This window comes from Nothobranchius furzeri, chromosome 4 (genome assembly GCF_043380555.1).
Source record: "Nothobranchius furzeri strain GRZ-AD chromosome 4, NfurGRZ-RIMD1, whole genome shotgun sequence".
NCBI classification, from domain to species: domain Eukaryota; kingdom Metazoa; phylum Chordata; class Actinopteri; order Cyprinodontiformes; family Nothobranchiidae; genus Nothobranchius; species Nothobranchius furzeri.
In genome coordinates, this window is record NC_091744.1 from 64938642 (window position 1) to 64959957 (window position 21316).

Here is a 21316-nt window from a genome sequence, read left to right on the forward strand (position 1 = left end):
AGACGATAAAATGATAAAAGAGTCTGCCGATCATACGAGATGGTAGCCAGGACGCCACTGAAGAAGACCGCAGACAAAAGCACAGGGGAAAGGTGAAAGTTAGCAGAAAAAAGTTGGAAATAGTGACTAATAATAGCAACAAAGCCAAGCACAGATGCCATCTTTTACTGCTCGTTGATCAGCTCCTTCACCCAAGTCCAGCTCGTGGGATTTTATTCGGACGACAAAGCATACTTACCGAAAAAGGAAAAGAGCTATACGGTGCTGTTGCATAATGGGATAGCTGAGTGTATAAGCAACGGAAGCATTGGTCACTTTGTGTGTTGTGAGCTTACATTCACCTAAAGGGTTATCAGGAACACCTGTCCAACTTCTGCTTGTTGCAATTATCTAATCAACCAATCACATGGCAGTTGCTTCAATGCATTTAGGGGTGTGGTCCTGGTCAAGACAATCTCCTGAACTCCAAACTGAATGTCAGAATGGGAAAGAAAGGTGATTTAAGCTATTTTGAGCATGGCATGGTTGTTGGTGCCAGATGGGCCGGTCTGAGTATTTCACAATCTGCTCAGTTACTGAGATTTTCATGCACAACCATTTCTAAAGTTTACAAAGAATGGTGTGAAAAGGGAAAAACATCCAGCCCTGTGGGCGAAAATGCCTTGTTGATGCTTGAGGTCAGAGGAGAATGGGCCAACTGATTCAAGCTGATAGAAGAGCAACTTTGACTGAAATAACCACTCGTTACAACTGAGGAATGCAGCAAAGCATTTGTGAAGCCACAACACGCACAGCCTTGAGGCGGATGGGCTACAACAGCAGAAGACCCCACCGGGTACCACTCCTATCCACTACAAATAGAAAAAAGAGGCTACAATTAGCACAAGCTCACCAAAATTGGACAGTTGACGACCGGAAAAATGTTGCCTGGTCTGAGGAGTCTCGATTTCTGTTGAGACATTTAAATGGTAGAGTCAGAATTTGGCGTAAACAGAATGAGAACATGGATCCATCATGCCTTGTTATCACTGTGCAGGCTGGTGGTGGTGGTGTAATGGTGTGGGGATGTTTTCTTTGCACACTTTAGGCCCCTTAGTGCCAACTGGGCATCGTTTAAATGCCACGGGCTACCTGAGCATAGTTTCTGACCATGTCCATGTCTTCATGACCACCATGTACCCATCCTCTGGTGGCTACTTCCAGCAGGATAATCCACCATGTCATAAAGCTCCAATCATTTCAGATTGGTTTCTTGAACATGAGAATGAGTTCACTGTACTGCAACGGTCCCCACAGTCACCAAATCTCAACCCAACAGAGCATCTTTGGGATGTGGTGGAACGGGAGCTTGGTGACCTGGATGTGCATCCCACAAATCTCCATCAACTGCAAGATGCTGTCCTATCAATATGGGCCAACATTTCTAAAGAATGCTTTCAGTACCTTGTTGACTCAATGCCACGTAGAATTAAGGCAGTTCTGAAGGCGAAAGGGGGTCAGACACCATATTAGTGTGGTGTTCCTAACAGTCCTTTAGGTGAGCTTATAAACCTGCAGAAAATGGCACACTTGTGTTGTGTGAAGGGTTGCCACGCCAGGTCACACAATTATAAGAAGCAAAAATTTTTTGGTTTCCTGCTTGGATAAGAGGTTCTGAACACAAAATGGGAGAATTAACAAAAAGACGCCTAGGTTACAGCTGTCGGAAGGAAGGGCATAACTTTTGAAACCCGTCTCCCCATGCATCTTTGCTCACAGTATTTTCATAAAGGCAAGTAAAATAGTTATTTTGTTTAATACTGAATGTCTGTTTTTGGGCTGTGTAAAGTTGCCATCTCCCTAACACGACGGGCAGTTGAATACAGAGGTGGGTCGTAATTTCCTTTGAAAGCCTTACTTCTGCTTAAAATGTATTATGTTGTGTTTTTTATTTGTACAATTTATTTTTTTGTCTTTAAAATTACATAATTTGTCCATAGATTTATACGTTTTGTCTGAAAGATGGCATGATTTGATGGATCTGATGTTACTCAGTACTCAAGTAGTGTTTTACTAAACATTTTTACTGTTAGCGGAGTAATGTTTTTGGACGGCCACTTTTAACTTTTACGTGATTAGTGCTACGCTTACTCAAGTGGCATATTTTTGTCAGTAATGAAATGTCTGAGCTCCTTTTGTTTCCTTTGAGGTCGTAGGGATCCATGTCGTTGATTGTTGACAATTTCTGAAAATACCAATCCCTAGCCTCCTTCACAAGTTTATCCCTGTAAGCGTTTGTCCTTGTTCTGTTTATCCATCCTTTTGGCTCGTGTGCTGCTTCAACTTCGGCTGCGTCTTCCCAAATAGCAACAAGAGTCAAATGGGGGGGATCGACAGGCAGGTCACGTGTCTGACAAAGATCGGTGTGGGCAGCAGTACCTCAGGAGGTAGAGCTGGAAAGTTGAAGGATCGACCCCAGCAGAGAATGCTACTTAACTCCCTTTGCCTGCTGGTGGCGGTTAGAGGGACTGGTGGAGCCTCGCCTCTGACAGTGTGCCCCAGGACAGCCGTGGCTACAATGTAGCTCATCACCATCAGTGTATGAATGTGTGTGTGAATGGATGAATGATACACTGTAGTGTAAAGTGCTTTGGAGTCCTCTGACTCTGAAAGGCGCTATATAAGTGCTGATCATTTATCATTGAAACCATCTGTGGGGTCTGTGGTTAAACGGGCATCAGCTATAGAGATCATGCTTTAACTGCTGTTCTCATCTGCCCACACAATGAAGCTTTTGCAACAAAAAAAAACTCTTTCCTAACAATTTCTGTTTGTTGAGTGAACGACTTCCTGCTCTGCAAAGTGCTAATACAAACACCACTTTCCTGCTAAGCACCTCTCATTACATGCCAATCAACCCTGCGCACTGTCTGTTCAGCCTCCTGCCCTCTGGAAAGAGATACAGAAATCTCCGCTCCCGCACTACCAGGCTCACCAACAGTTTCGTCCACCAGGCTGTGAGACTGCTGAACTCTCTTCCCTCACAGATCCCAGCCAGCAGAATCACCAGGGTGACAGGGGTATAGGATGACAGACTGGACCCTACCCCCCCCCCCCCCCCCCCCCACACACACACACACACACACACACACACTACACACCACACACCACACACCACACACCTCACACACACACACACACACACACACACACACACACACACACACACACACACACACACACATACACATTATACAAAAAGGAAATAGTGGTTGAACCAATAATGGGGTAAACATTTCTGATTGTAAACAACTACCTCTGCATAGAAATTGCACACACCTGCTGCTACATGTTTTGTATATTATTAGCGATATTTACCTGTTTAATATTATCTTATTGTTAGGGATGTTTTTTGTTTTGTTATTGTTGTGCATCTGCACTTTATGTAAATGTCTACGCATGGGACAGTGTGAAACGTAATTTCAATTCCTTGTATGGCAAGCACATTCGAAGAATTGACAAATAAAGTATTCTATTCTATTCTATTCAAGTTTGATGACGGTTCTCACAAATACATTTTTACCTTCCACATCTTGTACTCATGAAACTTGGCCATCAGCAACTTCTATACTATGATATGGAAAATTATATTAGTAAGGATGTGCACCAGCTTTTTATATGGCCTGCAAACATTTTCATTTAGGCATTTTTGACAGTGTCTTTAAAGCTTTAGGCCCCCTTGCTCTATTGTCTACGATGGAGTGCAAACACGCACAAGAGCTTTTTCCTCAGCTTCCCATCCAGGCTTCCAATAAGCTCAGAAATGTGAGTTTCTTTACTTAGTTATACTTGCATGATTTCATATTTTCAGATTAACAGACATTAAAAGATATATACATGTCACACAAAGGCAATTGTTCACTGGAAAGACAACTGAGAAAAGTTCTATTTGTCTTTTCATGAAGTGACCCAGGTATTTTACTACGAGTCACACTTGGAGATTTAAATTGGATACGTGAACTGTCCATTTAAATTTGTAAACAGTCCAAATGAAAGGTGGGACCAAAGTAGTAGGCAATCTTAATATAAAAAACGGGTTTGGGTTTACCTTTGATTTGATCAGCTTTGGGCCATTATCACGGCAACAATGCAGTGGAGCATCGTGTGGTTGTTCTTTTTCAGTTATTCTTCTGAAATCCAAGCCAGCCAGGGTAAGACTGCATGTTTTAGGTTTTTTTGACTGGGTTGTATAATATAAGTTTCATAATTGTAATAATCTTTAAATTATGCGCTAAATTTATTGATTGGTAAATCTCTCTTTGGTGTAACAAACCCTTTATTATTCATGTTTTTTAATATGAATGTGCATGTGAAGAAATCCATCCATCCATTGTATGAACCCGTAGGGTCGTGGGGGGGGAGGGAGGGCTGGTGCCTATCTCCAGCGCCAGTCCATCGCAGCATGTGAAGAAATATACATGTTATATTTTTGATTTATTTTTTAGTTGAGAACCACGTCAGCAGCATCTGCAGTACATGGGGAAAGGGACATTTTAAGACCTTCGGTGGAGATGTGTTCCAGTTTCCTGGTATGTGCGAGTACAACCTGGTGTCAGACTGCCGCGACTCCTTCGAGAAGTTCTCTGTTCACATCAAACAGGAGGAAATTGATGGAAACGTTACAATAAAATACATGGTGGTCACCATCAATGAAAATGCGTTCTTCATCAACAAGAGCCTGGTCACTGAAAACAGCAATTTGTAAGTTAAACACAACAAAAAGATAAATACTTTTGTTTTGTTCAAATATATTGGTGAAATTATTGTTTAAGTTATCATTATCTTCTTATTCAGCATCACTCTGCCACACTATAACATGGGGGTAAAGATGGAAGACAGCACTTTCAACATCACGCTCAAATCTAAAGTCAGCCTAGCAGTCACATGGAACCGTGTAGATGCCGTCATGGTAACGTATCAAACATTTTTTTCTAATTTCTCACTTTGCATTTGTGTCTAAATGCAAAGCAAATACTTAAAAATTACAATAAATTAGACAAAAGTTGTAAAAAAAAACCTTTTTGTGTTTTGCAGTATTTTATTTTAGGAGTTGTTAATGGGACTAAATTATTTTTGTGAAAACAAAGTTAGTCCAACACCTTATTTTAATTTTATTTCTGTTCTGCTTGTAGGTAGAACTTTCAAATGACTATGCAAACCAGACGTGCGGACTTTGTGGAGACTTCAATGGCGTCCCTGTTAATAATGAGCTCATTAAAGATGGTTTGTACTTTAATTTATAATTAAGCACACCAAGAAATAAAGTAAAACAAAGAAATACAAAAACTTGTATGATTCATTTATATATTATTGTGATTATGCAGAACGTAAAATCAGCTACACTGAGTTTGGCAACAGTCAACATGTCCACCTTCCTAATGATGATTGTAAAAAACCCCGAGAAGAGGACGATGACTCTTTGGAGAACAGATCGTTGCCACATTCATGCAATGAATTTGTGAGTTTATATCTAGGTGTTTTAGTTGTTGTTGCCAGTGCATTACAATAAATAGTAACTTAGCTTCCATCTTTCTGCTGTTTTGTTCCTTAAAGGTGATCCATTGTACAGGAAAGTTCCACTCAGAGTCCCGGAGTTCGTGCACTCAGCTGATTGATCCTGAAGCTTACATCCAGGCGTGTGCGATGGACATGTGTAATTATAACAACAGCATCGATGATTTCTGTGTCTGCAGCTCCATGTCGGAGTTTTCCCGACTGTGTTCTCATGCTGGAGGACAGCCTCCCAACTGGAGGCGCCCTCACTTCTGTGGTAAGATGTGTTCGTGAAAAAGAAGAACACACCTAGGCTGCCTTAAAATCCTTCAATCATTATCTAAAGGTTTTTCACTTAAATTTTCTGCGTGTCAGAGTCAGATGTGCGGACTTTTCATTAAATCTTTCATGTCTAACTCAAAATAACATTAATCACCTTCATGCATTTGTTTCTACTATGCATTTGCAGCTAAACAGTGTCCTTACAACATGGTGTATAATGAGAATGGTTCGCCCTGCATGGATACGTGCAGACATCAGCACACGAGTTCAGAGTGTGATGACCACCAAATAGATGGATGCTTCTGTCCCTCTGGTGAATTTCATTCACACACAGAAATATAAACACCTTACAATTTTTAATCCACCATCACTTAAATAAGACTGTCTTTTTCAGGAACTGTGTTTGATGATGTTTCCAAGAGGAGGTGTATCGATAGGTCTGAATGTCAGCGCAAGCACAACATCTACAACTCTGGAGATGTCTACCTACAGGATGGGAAGAACTGGTGTGTATGTGTGTGTAAGTGTACATAATACATATTATTTACTGTGAGCTGAAAGGTTTTATTGCTTTGACTTTTCAGCACATGTTGAAGGAAGATGGGACTGTGAAATCTTTGAAACATCGGCCACATGTGCAGTTGAAGAAGGTTCACATTTCACAACTTTTGATGGAAAAACCTTTACCTTCCATGGAGATTGTTCCTACACTCTGGCTAAGGTGGAAAGCAAGGTAAATTAGGTATTTAATGCTGAGAAAATATAAAATCCTCATAAAAATAATTAAGCTTATTTAGTGGTGCTTGCTTTCTGTGTTTAAGGACGAAAGCAGTCCAGATTTTACAATCGAGGCCGAGCTGGTGCCGTGTGCAGACTAGCAGTTTGACACCTGCTTGAAGACAGTTAAACTCTTACCAGACAACAGCAAAGACAATGTAAGTAAATTATTCTAAAACATTTCAGTTTTTAGTTCACTCTAATATCTGTCACACTCTCATCACCTATTCTGTTTTTCTTTTTCAGTTTTTCACGTTCACACTTAATGGTGTAGTTGAGCAGAACGCACAGAGCCTCAGGTTGCCGTATTATTCAAGTGAGTTCAGTGAAACATTTAACCTTTGAGTAAAACTTGTTGTCTTCTTTGAGAGACCGTCTCGACTTCATTCTGTTACTCTCACATGCATATTGTCTTTACACATGCACATGCACACGCACACACACACACACACAGATATATTTATATTTGTGTGTGTGTGTGTGTGTGTGTGTGTGTGTGTGTGTGTGTGTGTGTGTGTGTGTGTGTGTGTGTGTGTGTGCAGAGAATACATATATATATATATGTATATATTCTCGAACCATCCATCCATCCATCCATCCATCCATTTTCATCCGCTTATCCGGCGTCTGGTCGCGGGGGCAACAGCCTAAGGCAAGAGGCCCAGACTTCCCTCTCCCCAGCCACTTTGGTCAGCTCCTCCAGGAGAATCATAAGGCGTTCCCTGGCCAGCTGAGAAACATAGTCCCTCCATCGTGTCCTGGGTCTTCCTTTGGGTCTCCTCCCAGTTGGACGTGCCCAGAAAACCTCACCAGGGAGGCGTCCAGGAAGCATCCTGACCAGATGCCCGAGCCACCTCAACTGGCTCCTCTCGATGTGGAGGAGCAGCGGGTCTACTCCGAGCCCCTCCCGAATGACTGAGCTTCTCACTCTATCTCTAAGGGAGAGCTCAGCCACTCTTCGGAGAAAACTCATTCCAGCCGCTTGTATCCGCGATCTCCTTTCGGTCACTACCCAAACTCATGACCATGGGTGAGGGTAGAAACGTAGATCGACCGGTAAATCGAGAGCTTCGCCTTCTGACCCAGACCCATCTTACTCCAGACAAACTTTGGGTTGCAAATTCAGATCCAGTACATTCCTCGGATGCAAGTCTACATCAACTTGGAAAACAGCTACAAAGCAAAGACACGGGGTAAGGTTTCACAAGAAACTTCACAGCAGAAAATGTGTGCTGGGTTAACATATGTTTGGCTTATTTTTCAGTTTATCACAAGAGAAAATTAGTATTTGTGTTTTATGTTCAGGAAAATAATTATACAAAACCTTGTGAGGAATATAAATTTAAAATTAATCCATTCAAAATGTAAGTATCATCAACATTTTGTATATTTAGTTATTGTTGCTCTAAATGATTTTTTCAGGTATATGTGGGAACTTCAACATGGTCCTAAATGATGACATGAAGGTCCTCAGGAGATGGTAGGAACTGCAGCAAGTTACAGCAACTCATGGAAGGCTAGGATTGCATGTAAAGACAAGGAGGAAAGATCTGACAACCCGTGTTCCCTCAGTTCAAAAAATGGTAGTGTCCCCTTGACTTTATTCATTACCAGTGTAACACAATGGAGTCACTAAAACTGTCAAAAGGATTCCTTTAACTCTTAGAGGAATACGCCAACCATTGGTGTGACCTCGTCCAAAACCCTAAGAAGACATTTGCAAAGTGCCATTCTGAGGTGGATCCTCTTGTTTTCTACAAGGTACAGCTAAACTCTGAGATTTAAATTCACTAGGTTTAATCAGAGGGTCATTTCCAAAGTATTTACAGATATATATTTTCTTGTTTTGTTTTGTTTTGCAGCGCTGCATTTATTCCAGCTGTAACTGTGAGAAGAGCGAGGACTGTTTGTGTGTCGTCTTTATCTCCTATGTTCGAGCTTATGCAGCAAAGGGAGTCACCATGAAAGACTTTGGAAACGATGTGTGTGGTAAGTTTTTATTATTATTATTATCATTATTATTATTATTATTATTATTATTATTATTATGTGTTGGTTTCTAGATTTTAGTTCACTCTAATATAAGACAGAAAAACTTGAGCATATTGATATTTTCCAAAGGGGTTCGAAAGAAGGCATCTGGACTTCTCTGGTTGCTCATCAAGCAACAACAGACTGCTACAGTTTATAAACTCGATTCTCCCATATTCCAGTCAGAATTAACAAAGCTTCTTGGATGAGAAGCGAAACATCTTCGAGAAACAAAAGAAGTCCAGTTATCTTCATTCGAACCCCTTTTGGTTACCATGACCTGGATGACTGAGAACCTTCACCAGCACATTGATGTTTCCTTCAAAACAGAGAAACAGAAAAATGCATGCCCAGAGTCTCAGGTATTCTCTTTTGAGCAAGAATGCCAGCCGACTTGCAGTTCACTGAGCTCAGAGCAACAGAGGTACCGGATAGCCAAGCGGGGTGCAGCAGTGGCAGTTGCCGAGGCAAAATCTCGGGCGTGGGAGGAGTTTGGTGAGGCCATGGAGAAAGACTATAGATTTGATTTGATTTGATTTGATTGAAAACTACACCTTGAAGAATCATAACCTCAACGGAACACCGAATTTAAAGGTTACACAAGCTTAATTGTGTAGTTCTGAAATAGGTGTTTGTTCAGCATGTGAGACTAGGCATTGCTATGTTTCATAAGTTGTACAATTTTTTTTACCCCGAGCTAAGGCCAAAGTCGTGAGGAAGAACCATCATACTGTTTATGACTCAGTTTTCTCATACTCACTTTCTTAAGGATGTGCTCTAAAGATAATCTTATCAGATAAAAATTGACAGCTAAAGGCTCGTTGGCATGTTAGAACGTGGTGTTTGTTAGTCTTTGGCAAATGTTGGTTTAAACTATAGTAGAGTCATTAATGGATTCATCTTAAAACAACTCATATTCATGTTCTTTTTATGTAGCCCTCAGCTTCAAATACTATAACTTAATAATAAAACAATGCAATTCACATTTAAAGAACCCTCACCTTCCTTTAATTTGACCCAGGGGATGTCTAAAAGTTTCCCAAAATGAAGATAGAAACATCTTTTTATCTGTATGAGTTAGACAGATTTTTGTTAATTTACACCTAGAAAACAAATAGCAAAAACAATCTGCAATTACTTCCTAACTCGTAAAAACAAATATGAAATGTTTTTATAAGTTCCCCCTCTGTGGGTGTGATCTTGATGGAGAGAGAAAACACAAAGGTTGACACCCGGAATCTTGTTTACCCCTCCTAAACTGCAAACATCTGAGGACTATATTACACGACGCCTATGAGAGATGTACCAGTTTGGTGGCAGGTTCACGGGACAGGAACGATTCAAGGAGCATGAGAACAGCCAGGATCCTTCTGGAGTGGGTGATACCATGGCTCACCCTGAGCATTGGAGAGTCTGCATTCAACATGGGTATGTGGACAAAACATGATGAGGCCTCATGAAAAATTGCCCAGCCTTCATTTTTCAAGGATTTTTTTTTTTCATTTATGATTTTATTCTGTATTTACTCTGTTAGACATGGATCAAGTGGCTAAAAAGGTCATCACCCTGCCACTGAAAATAGGTGAAAATGTGCTTTCTTTATATTAAAAATTCCTAAGCTTTGATTTTTTTTTTTTTGTATTGAATGAACATTTTGTCCTCCGTTGAACAGAAGCACTACCACCTCACCAAAACCAGTTCTGCAGCACATGGGGAAACTTCCACTACAAGACTTTTGATGGAGATTTCTTCCAGCTTCCCTCCACTTGTAACTACATCTTTGCCTCCCAGTGTAAGGCCGACTATGAGGCCTTCAACATTCAGGTCCAGCGTCAGGACTTAGATGGGGAAGTCTCTATCAAAAGAATCCTGTTGAAGCTGGATGGAATCGTTGTTGAATTAGCCAACATGTCAATCTTTGTTAACAATGAACCGTGAGTTTTAGCTTTAAACCACAATTCTAATGTAACTCTCCATTCATTACACTAATCTGCAGGTAAATTGGATGGAATGTCTAATCATCAAACTTTTTTTGTCTTTTAGTGTCTCCATTCCATTCAGCCAGGGAGGAATTTCAATTGATTCGTCTGTGTCTTATATTAAAATTGAGGCAAAGCTGGGCCTGATTTTCATGTGGAATCAAGAGGATTCCCTCTGGGTATGTTATGTTTGCTTTATACTGTACTGAGTACAGGTTGACGGAATAGAAAAGTGAATTAAGTGATACTTTTTAATGGATTTAATGGATTTCTCAGTGGCTTAGTGGGCTAGGGACTAGGTTGGGTCATGTCAAAGACTTGGGACATGGGACCCAATGCTTCCCTGCTTGACACTCGGCATTAAAAAGTTGGAGATTAAACGTCCAAATTGTTCCTGAGCGCAGCCACTGCTGCAGCTCACTTTTCCAAAACAGTCTCATTAGTCTAATGAGCCGCACTTGTATAGCGCCTCTCAGAGTGAAGGCTCTAAAGCGCTTTACACTACAGTGTATCATTCATCAATTCACACTCACATTCACACACTGATGGTGATGAGCTACGATGTAGTCACAGCTGCCCTGAGGCGCACTGACAGAGGTGAGGCTGCAGAGCACAGGCGCCACCGGTCCCTCCGACCACCACCAGCACGCAAGGTGGGTTAAGTGTCTTGCCCAAGGACACAACAGCAGAATTCTCTGTCCGGAGCCGGGATCGAACCTGCAACCTTCCGATTACTGGACAACCCGCTCAACCTGTTGAGATACTGCCACTAGTCTAATTAGGAGGATGTCGGCTGGTGTAAAAAATATATGATTTAGTGAAAACATCCATCTATTTTCTGTATCCACTCATCCATGCAGGGTCTCAGGGGGCTGGTGTACATCTCCAGCAGTCTCCGGGCAAGCAGGCGGGGTATACCCTGGACAGTTTACCAGTCCATGAAGGGGAACTCAGAGACACACAGGACAAACAACCAAACAAACACACACACATCTAAGGATAATTTAATCCTGGAGAGAACCCAGGCATGCACAGGGAGAACATGCAAACTACATGCTGAAAGACCTCGGGCATTTGAAGCAGGACCTTCTTGCTGCATGGCAGCAGCACCAACCATTGCAACACTGTGCAGCCCTTCAGTGATAACCTACATTTTAAAAATCAGCTCATTACATTTTATCTACAATTTTAAGGTGGAGCTGGATTCAAAATTCAACAATCAAACTTGCGGCCTGTGTGGTGACTTCAATGGCATTCAGGATGAGTTCGACCAGTCAGGTAAAAACCTAATAACTACACTCACAAAACAGGCCCAAATCTGTTTTCAAACCAGCTAAAATGTCCTTTTTCTCTGCAGAGGTTTTTGTAAGTGCTGAAGATTTTGCAGTGAAGTGGAAACTTGACGGTCCCACTGAAACATGCAAAGTAATCACCTCTCCACCACTGGAAAACTGTTCCAATGAGGTATGCATGTGAAACAGGAATTTTTGCAGTTATCCGCAGGATTTTACACAAAGTTAAAGTTATGTACATCTGAGCATAAATATTTTAATCCTCAGGTTGACTTCTGCAACAGCCTGCTGACTGGACCTGCATTCGTCAGCTGCACGCATCTGATAGACAGTGACTACTTCATTGATGCTTGTGTAAAAGACCTTTGCGCCTGCAGCGGCGACAAGAGTTCATGCTTGTGCTCCATCATGTCGGAGTATTCCAGACAGTGCGCTCATGCAGGCGGGAAACCACTGAAGTGGAAGACAAAGGAACTCTGTGGTGAGATTTCTAAACCACAAATGTTATAGTGTAATAGCATAAGATGCATTTTATTTATTTACTTTGCACTGAACAGCCAAAAAATGCCCTTTCAACATGGAATATAAGGAATGTGGTAGTCCCTGCACTGACACCTGCAGACATCCCCAAAAAAGCCGTATATGTGATCAACACTGCGTGGATGGGTGCTTCTGTCCAGAGGGTAAGTGTCCGATTCAGAAACACTAACAATGTGAATCATTTAAATTATTAGATTTTTAGATGTAATATTGTGTAAAATCTCTGTTTAATATTTGGTGAAGCTGTGTGTGTCCTGAAGTTGTTTTTTACTTTTTGAAAATACAGTTACTGAGCAGTTGGATGAAAAAGTTTGGGCAGCCTTGTTAATCTTCATGATTGTCCTGTATAAATCGTTGGTTGTTACGATAAAATAATTCTGTTGATTGTATCATATTAGAGACAAGCACGGCAATATTTGAGAACAGAAACAGAGTTTATAGGATTTACAGAAAGTGTGCAGAAATTGTTTAAACAAAATTAGGCAGGTGCATACATTTGGGCACCGCAAAAAACAAATAACTCAATATGTAAGTAGATCGCCCTTTTGCAGAAATTACAGCCTCTAAACGCCTCCTATAGCTTCCAGTGAGAGTCTGGATTTTGGTTGAAGGTATTGTGGACCATACTTCTTTACAAAACATCTCTAGTTCATTCAGGTGTGATGCTTCTGAGCATGGACAGCTCTCTTTAACTCACCACAGATTTTCAATAATATTCAGGTTTAGGGACTGAGATGGCCGTTCCAGAACGTTCTACTTGTTCCTCTTCATGAATGCCTCAGTAGATGTTGAGCAGCGTTTAGGGTCGTTGTCTTGTTGAAAGATCCAACCTTGGTGCAGCTTCAGCTTTGTCACTGATTCCTGGACATTGGCTTCCAGAATCTGCTGATATTGAGTGAAATCCATGCATCCCTTAACTTTAACAAGATTCCCAGTCCCTGCACTGGCCACACAGCCCACAGCATGATGAACCACCACCATGTTTTAGGTAGCAGGTGTTTTTCTTGGAATGCTGTGTTCTTTTTCCTCCATGCATAACGTCCCTTGTTATGCCCACATAACTCTGTTTTATTTTCATCAGTCCACAGCACCTTATTCCAAAATGATGCTGGTTTGTCTAAACGTGCTTTAGCATACCCCAAACAGCTCTGTTTGGCTGTGGGTGGAGAAAGGGCTTCTTCTGCATGTAAAGTGCAACAAATAGTTGAACGATGCTGAGTGACTCCAGCTGCAGCAAGATGATGTTGTAGGTCTGTGGTGCTGATCTGTGGGTTGACTCTGACTGTTCTCATTATTCTTTGCTTCTGTTAATCTGAGATTTTTCTTGGTCTGCAACTTTGAGGCTTAACTAGAATTGTGTCTGTGGTTTCCATTTCCTCAATATGTTCCTAACTGTTGAAACTGACAGCTGAAATCTCTGAGACAGCGTTCTGTATCCTCCCCCCTAAACCATGATAGTGACCAATCTTTGTTTTCAGGTCATGTGAGAGTTGTTGTGAGACCTCAATGTTGCTACTCTTCAGAAAATATTAAAAGAAAAGGGAAACTTACAATAACCCCCCAAATACTCTTTCTCATGATTGGATCCACCTGTGTAGGAAGGTCAAGGGTCACTGAGCTTACCAAACCAATTTTGAGTTTCAATAATTAGTTATGAAGGTTTTTGAATCAATAAAAAAACAACAGTGCCCAAATTTATGCACCTGCCTTATTTAAACAGTTATTGCACACTTTCTGTAAATCCTATAAAAGTCGTTTCACTTCTCATTCATCACTGTGTGTGTCTCCTATATGAAATATTTAACTGACATTTTTATCGTAACAGCCAACGATTTATACAGGAAAATCATGAAGGAGGCTGCACAAACTTCTGCATCCCACTTTATTTCACTCCCACCCCGTCTGTGTAAGGAAATGGGACACTATCCTGATAAATGATACCTCGGCTCATCTTTCCCATGAGTTGAATGTTTGGGTCATAAATGATTATATCACTGTGTATCTTCAAAGGAACTGTTTTTGATGATATTTCACGAAGTGGATGTGTCGCTGTCAGTCAGTGCTCATGCTTTCACCATGGCAAATCCTACAAACCTGGAGAATCGTACACCAGGGCGTGTAAAACATGGTGCGTTTTTCTAAGTCATTGTACACATTTACAGCGCATGTGCATATGATGGTACTGATGACAGGAATCTATCATTTATCAGCACTTGTGCGAATGCTAAGTGGAGCTGTAAGGAGAAGGACTGTCCTGGTATCTGCTCCATCACAGGAGGCTCTCACATCTCCACCTATGACGATAACATCTATAACTTCCACGGAGACTGTTCATACGTTTTGTCTAAAGTAAGAAATTGACATTCAAAACATCTTTATTAAAAGAAATTTGTTTTATTCCCTAACAAAGTTACATAAAAAACAAAATCTGCAGATCAGTTGATGTTTTTTCTCCTGGTTTCAGGCTTCTGATGGGAGTTTTAGTGTGTTTGGAGATTTGAAGCCGTGTGGCAGATCTGACAAATCAACGTGCATGTCCTCCGTGACTCTACTCCAAAACTCCACAGTAAAATAAATTTTTTCAAAAAACTATTAATGTTGGTATTTTTAAGTAACACATGCCAGATGTTGCTTTATATTACTTTTTTTCCTGCAGACGATTGAAGTTAAAGACAATGGGAAAGTCTATTACAACAAAGTAGAGTGTCAACTTCCTTTCTTCATGGGTGAGTACCTGGAGCTTTAGTATTTCATCATGTGAAAACAACGGAAATCATATTTACTCACCTTTTTCTGCTCTTTTAGACGATGTAACTATCTTCAGCCCATCCTCATTCTTCATTGTAATCCACACGACCTTCGGACTTGAACTTGAGATCCAGCTCAACCCATTATTGCAGATTTACGTAAAAGCCAGTGCATCCTTGAAGGAAAGCCTGCAGGGTGTGTTCTCCTCAGATAGCATTTAGTCGTGTTTGAATTACAAACTTATCACCCTGCTGGTTTTACTTTAAAATCTTGTCTTTGTGAAGGACTTTGTGGTGATTTTAATGATAACGCTCAAGATGACTTCAAAACCACTAACGGATTGATCGAGGGTGTAGCTGCAATCTTTGCCAACACATGGAAAACACAAATAACCTGTCCAGATGTAAACATAATACTTGGGGACCCATGCATTTTGAGTGTTGATAAAGGTACATCAGTGACATCTATCTATTGTCCATGTTTTATCTTCTTGTCCAAAGTGTTTCAGTAATTAAAACATTTGTTTGTTTGTTTGTTTTGTAGAAAAATATGCCAATGACTGGTGCTCACTCTTGACTGATCGAAGTGGAATTTTTTCAATTTGTCATTTAGAAATAGACCCATCGGATTATCAAAAAGTAAGCGATGCACCTTACTTATGAGCTGAGTATACACCTAAACGCATCATCTGCTTGTTGAAACCATTCATTTGGGTTGTCTCTGCCCCTCCTTTTGCAGGCTTGTATTTATGACACCTGTGCCTGTGAGAACAGCGAGGACTGCATGTGTGCTGCCTTGTCTGCGTATGTCCACGCCTGTGCAGCTGAAGGCATCAAAATACATGGATGGAGAAAAAATGTCTGCAGTGAGTTTTACCAGAAAAATCTGATGTGATGGGGATTCAGAGTGCAGTCCTACGAATGCCTCACCTATCCCTTACTCCTTTCAACAGATAAATATGCATCTGACTGCCCTTCTCAATTGGTGTACGATTACCACATGACGAGCTGCGGTCGCACCTGCCGCTCTCTGACTCAGTCAGATGTAACGTGTGGGATTGATTTTACCCCAGTCGATGGTTGTGGCTGTGCTGACGGGACTTATTTAAACGAGAAAGGAGAGTGTGTGTCAGCTTCTCAGTGCCCCTGTCATGTAGGAGACACACTGATACTGTCTGGGCAGGTCACCAAGGTCCAAGGACAAACATGGTAAGGATTTTAGAGAACAGCTGGACAACAAAGGACAAAATATTCAGGTTTTGATGTATAAACTTTATTTTTAAAAGGGCATCAAGGTCTGTCAGTGGCTCAATAAAATGATAACCACACACTGTTTCACAAGATGCACGGATCCACAACAGACCAGGCTCACTGTGGATAGAATTAGATCCTCAGTCAAACAACTGCTAAAGCTGAGGCACCAAAATCATAATTAAATAATTCTTAAACTGTGACCACCAGATCTGTCTGGTGGTCACAGGTTGATGGACATAGGAATTTTTAAACAATGCATTATTTGCACTATGAAGAATTTTGAGCGATAAAATTAAATTCCTATAGCAACGATAGATGCACAGGCTAAAAACAGATAAATATATAGCTACATATAGCTTAAGCACTGCTGTAAGCTGAAACTCAAAAAACTATATATATATATATATATATATATATATATATATATTGCTATACCACTTGTGCAAAAGTCTATTTATTTCAACTTAGACTGAGAGACCATCTAAAGGCTCAGGAACCCTTTGCAAGTGTTTTGTAATCATTAGCTGATTAGTCTCTGAGACACGTTGAGTCTAGAATATTGAACCTTTTCACAGTATTCTAATATTATGAGATTTTGCATTTGGGATTTTCATGAGCTGTAAGCCATAATAATCACAATTATAACAAATAAAAGTTAGAAATATCTTTTCATGTAATCAGTCTATCTCATTAATTAGTTTTACCTTTTAAGCTGAACTACAGAGAAAACAATCTTTTGCATGATGTTTTTTTTTTTTTTTTTTTTTTGCTTTATCTGTAATATTACACCAAAAATACAAAATAAATTAGTCAGCACTGCAAAACTGTGTAGTTTACACAATCATAGCTGCTATGTTTTTGACATTTAAATTAAAGCAATTAACATTTTTTAAACAATTATGAAACTGGTATTTTTTCCAGGGTTATCATTTTTGCAGAATTCCAAACTGGTTCGTGAAAGTTTGAAGTTTCAAATTTGATTTTGATTATTCCAAACAATTATTTCTTGGGTTGTTTACTCGACATTGCTTGTTTCTTCTAATTCCTTTTACCAGTTATAACACTGAATAAAATTATTCTCCTGATTCAACTCAAATTTTCAGCAAAAGCTGCTCAGAACATGTTAGCTGCAAATATGGCAAAGTGTAGAAAACTATAAAATATACAAATTATACAGATTTTCTTACTTGGGCTGTGATTGATTTCAGCTCCTGCCGTGGTGGACAGCTAACATGTCAAGGAGAACCAGTCATTCAATGTATGTATAAAGAAGACTCTGTAAAGAGGATTATTAGCAACAGTTCACAGAAAATCCTGTCCTTTTTAACTTTCTGTTGTTGTCACCAGCATGCGCCTCTCCAATGGTTTTCTTCAACTGCTCAAATGCAAAGCCAGGTGAAAAAGGAGCTGAATGTCAGAACAGCTGCCAGACGTTGGACTCAGATTGTGTAAGACTATGTTTTTGCATAAATAAAGGATGTATGTACATTAAACAGCTTACCTGCATATTAAAACATGCATTCACATTTGGTGGCTAGGTGAGTTCACATTGTGTCTCAGGCTGTGTGTGTCCTCCTGGCCTACTGTCAGATGGAAATGGAGGCTGTGTGAAGGAGAATGATTGTCCCTGTCCACATGATGGAAAATCATACAATCCAGGAGACACCATAACTGTTAACTGTAACAAATGGTGAGCTTTGATGTAATCATCTCTTGGATCACATTTTCTTGTAACCAGACACGTTTGACAGAATATTCTCCTTTACCTGATTATTTATTTTGTTTATTTGGAGTTGAGGACACAATATTTTACACATTTATTTTATTTCCTAGCACTTGCAGTGAAAGGAAATGGAGTTGCACAGAGAATGATTGCGGTGGAACCTGTACCATGTATGGAGACGGGAATTTCATCACTTTTGATCAAAAGAAATTTGCTTACAAAGGCAACTGTGGTTACATCTTCACTCAGGTAAAGTCATGTTCAGTCACTGTGACTGGTCAAAGTTAAACCTTGTGATACTGACATGATCGTAATACTACAGGATTACTGTGGAGGCAACATGAAGGGCACCTTCAGGGTCCTGACTGAAAACATCCCCTGTGTTTCAAGTGAAAGCATCTGTTCCACCAATATCAAACTGTACTTAGGGGTAGGTAACAGGGGAAATGCTTTATATTCAAATGAAAATGGATGCAGAGGGTTTTACCACTGACTACAATTTATTGTTTAAAAAATGCAGCTAAAGCTATTAAAGGTGCAGGAGGATTCGCAACAGTTTTATGTAAAATACTATGAAACATATATTTCTTAAACCTTCTGTTTTATTATTCTGTGTGTTTTATCTTTTTACTGCAACAGCAAATGTACAAAACAAGCTAGCACGCAAATCTCGCAAAAGTGCTTTTGAAAATATGTTTTTAGTATGTCATAATTTTCCTGATTTTTATTTTATTTTTATTTTTTTTTTACTGTTGAGAACTCTCAGGTATATGTTCAGGTAATGCGTTCATTTAAATAAATCAACAGTTAACACCTGGAAATAAAAGTTCCAGATTGTGGAAAACGAAAAGGCATCCCTTATAATTACAAAGGTGGTTTTGTTTCCATTGTGCAAATTGTGCCTTTACAAAGACAAAATAGTTTTACTCAGGCAAAAGCATTTATTTCATCATTTATAAATGACTGTTTTGGGGTTTGCTTTTTTTCCAGAGGAATGAAATTCTTCTTTCAGACGAAAGTGTCAGAGTTATCAATCAAAGCGAAGGTGAGGACATTCTGTTTAAAGTCCACACTATGGGTATATACATTGTCATCGAGGCAAACAACGGTCTTATTCTGATTTGGAATAAGAAGACGACACTCATGATTAAACTCAGCTCATCATTCAACGTGAGTGGACACACACACATGTTATGGGACTGATGTGCAAGTGTAATTTCATCACAAATTAGCTGTTTTTCCTTTTATGACAGGGAAAAGTCTGTGGTCTGTGTGGGAACTTTGATGGCAACATCAAGAACGATTTTACCACCAATGCCAAAGAAATTGTAGTTGAAACAATTGAGTTTGGAAACAGCTGGAAAGTGTCATCTGCCTGTCCAAATGTAAACACAACACAAGAACCATGTGCTCTGTACCCTAACAGAGTAGCATGGGCATCAAAACACTGCAGCATCATCAAGAGTGACGTGTTTTCTGCCTGCCACTTAAAAGTAAGTAAATTAAGGCATACAATCTTCCTGTTAGTGTTACTAGGTTTATTTTTTACCCGATTGTTTAGACAGAAAATGTTTGACTTAAGTTTAGTTGCATTAACAATTACTTCTTCATTAAGGTTGATCCCCAACAATACTTTGATTCATGTGTGAGAGACACATGTGCCTGTAATTCGGGAGGAGATTGTGAGTGTTTCTGCTCAGCTGTTGCAGCCTATGCAGCTGCCTGTAATGAAGCCGGAGCCTGTATTAAGTGGAGAACCCCCACCATCTGTCGTAAGTCTTTCTGAGAATAAGAAAAATAATAAATATGACATGAATGAAATTGCTGTCTTCACAGTTTACACCTAAAATTAGAGTCTCAATAAAAATTGTATGCAAAGTATTTGACATATTTTATGTGTTTCTGCTTCATTAGCACTCTTCTGTGATTATTACAATCCTGATGGAGCGTGTGAGTGGCACTATGCACCTTGTCAAAAACCATGCATGAAGACTTGTAAGAATCCTTCAGGAAAATGCTACACTCAGCTTCCAGCATTAGAAGGTAAGAATTATAATGAAAAATATTTTATTGTCGTCATTCAGGAATGATGTATGTGTCATGTTTTGTGGTGCTGAGGGAGGATCCAAGTGCAGAACAGACCATGGTAAAATTAAAAAACAAATTCTAATTGCATCAACAAAAACTTACATTGACTGTGGCAGAATATGAAATGGCTTGGATGACTTTAAAGAGGGGAACCAAGAAGAAACAATGACAAGAGGACGCTATATATGTACACAGGGAAAGGAGTGAAGAATAAAGTGGGAAATCAGGGGAAAGTGGAGACAACTGAAAATGTCACAGACAGAGGAAAATCAGAGAAAGTAGAAACAACCCCATGACATAAATTGCCCTTCGAATAAAACCATAAAGCAAAATCACAGTCAAATTCAAGTTTTCTTCCAACCTTCAAAGGAAAAGAAAAACATCTGAACTTCCATGAACGTCTTTATTACATGTTTGATTTGAATTTTACTTTTGACATTTTATTTTAGGCTGCTATCCAAATTGTCCAAGTGAGCGGCCTTATTTAGAAGAAGTTACCATGAAGTGTGTGTCAGAAAAACAATGTGGCTGCTACGATGATGAAGGGAACCATTATGAAGAAGGGGAAACGGTTCCAGTGCAAAATTGTTACAAATGGTAGGACAGTTTCAGTTACACAAATTTAGCTAACACTAGTTTTGTGCATCAGTTATTATTTTTCAACAAAAATAGATAATCAGGAAAATAAAACTGCATTTTCTTGTTTACCTTAACAGCAACTGTTTTTCAACAACTACAAAGTGTGAATACGATCAATCTGGTGAGTAGGATACATGGCTTATGTATGTCTGACATTGCTCTGAAAGTATTATTACAATAAAACAAAGGTTTTCTTAATTTATCTTTTTCCAGCATGTACCTGTGTCTATAATGGTCATAGCTACAAATATGGGGAAACTGTTTATAACACACATGATGGAGATGGAACATGCATTACTGGTGTGTGTGGAGTAAATGGAACTATTAACAGAAACATGGAAGTTTGCACTACAACTCCATTTACACCAACAACAGTCTTTACATTTACTACAACAGGTAAGAATATCACAGAAAAGCTGTGTGAGACATCTA

The 21316-nt window shown here is 39.7% G+C and overlaps 2 protein-coding genes across 2 annotated transcripts in view; both read left to right on the forward strand.

Annotated features, from left to right (window-relative positions):
• The first annotated feature begins 39 nt into the window (after nt 1-39).
• On the forward strand, nt 40-8831 carry LOC107388512 (mucin-2-like). Its single transcript, XM_070550748.1, is given in 19 exon segments — nt 40-92; nt 2347-2530; nt 2918-3059; nt 4485-4740; nt 4834-4948; nt 5172-5262; nt 5364-5497; nt 5593-5809; nt 6002-6127; nt 6209-6334; nt 6399-6547; nt 6636-6749; nt 6838-6896; nt 7678-7784; nt 8014-8055; nt 8058-8174; nt 8258-8352; nt 8454-8580; nt 8713-8831. Coding segments are annotated over 19 exon segments (2373 nt in total).
• Nucleotides 8832-9935: 1104 nt separating this feature from the next.
• The window catches only part of muc5.1 (mucin 5.1, oligomeric mucus/gel-forming), a 29178-nt gene continuing 17797 nt past the window's right edge, over nt 9936-21316 (forward strand). The window contains exons 1-29 of the mRNA XM_054732699.2: nt 9936-10050; nt 10157-10204; nt 10295-10556; nt 10666-10780; nt 11795-11879; nt 11959-12065; nt 12161-12374; nt 12451-12576; nt 14444-14561; nt 14644-14782; nt 14898-14999; nt 15090-15159; nt 15239-15376; nt 15466-15630; nt 15725-15819; nt 15920-16046; nt 16134-16389; nt 17643-17692; nt 17782-17882; nt 17973-18124; nt 18268-18406; nt 18480-18587; nt 19148-19327; nt 19411-19650; nt 19773-19929; nt 20072-20200; nt 20695-20842; nt 20962-21005; nt 21098-21280. Coding sequence (XP_054588674.1) covers nt 9972-10050; nt 10157-10204; nt 10295-10556; nt 10666-10780; nt 11795-11879; nt 11959-12065; nt 12161-12374; nt 12451-12576; nt 14444-14561; nt 14644-14782; nt 14898-14999; nt 15090-15159; nt 15239-15376; nt 15466-15630; nt 15725-15819; nt 15920-16046; nt 16134-16389; nt 17643-17692; nt 17782-17882; nt 17973-18124; nt 18268-18406; nt 18480-18587; nt 19148-19327; nt 19411-19650; nt 19773-19929; nt 20072-20200; nt 20695-20842; nt 20962-21005; nt 21098-21280 — 3877 coding nt within the window. The 5' untranslated portion in view covers nt 9936-9971. The remainder of the gene's footprint in view (nt 10051-10156; nt 10205-10294; nt 10557-10665; nt 10781-11794; nt 11880-11958; nt 12066-12160; nt 12375-12450; nt 12577-14443; nt 14562-14643; nt 14783-14897; nt 15000-15089; nt 15160-15238; nt 15377-15465; nt 15631-15724; nt 15820-15919; nt 16047-16133; nt 16390-17642; nt 17693-17781; nt 17883-17972; nt 18125-18267; nt 18407-18479; nt 18588-19147; nt 19328-19410; nt 19651-19772; nt 19930-20071; nt 20201-20694; nt 20843-20961; nt 21006-21097; nt 21281-21316) is intronic.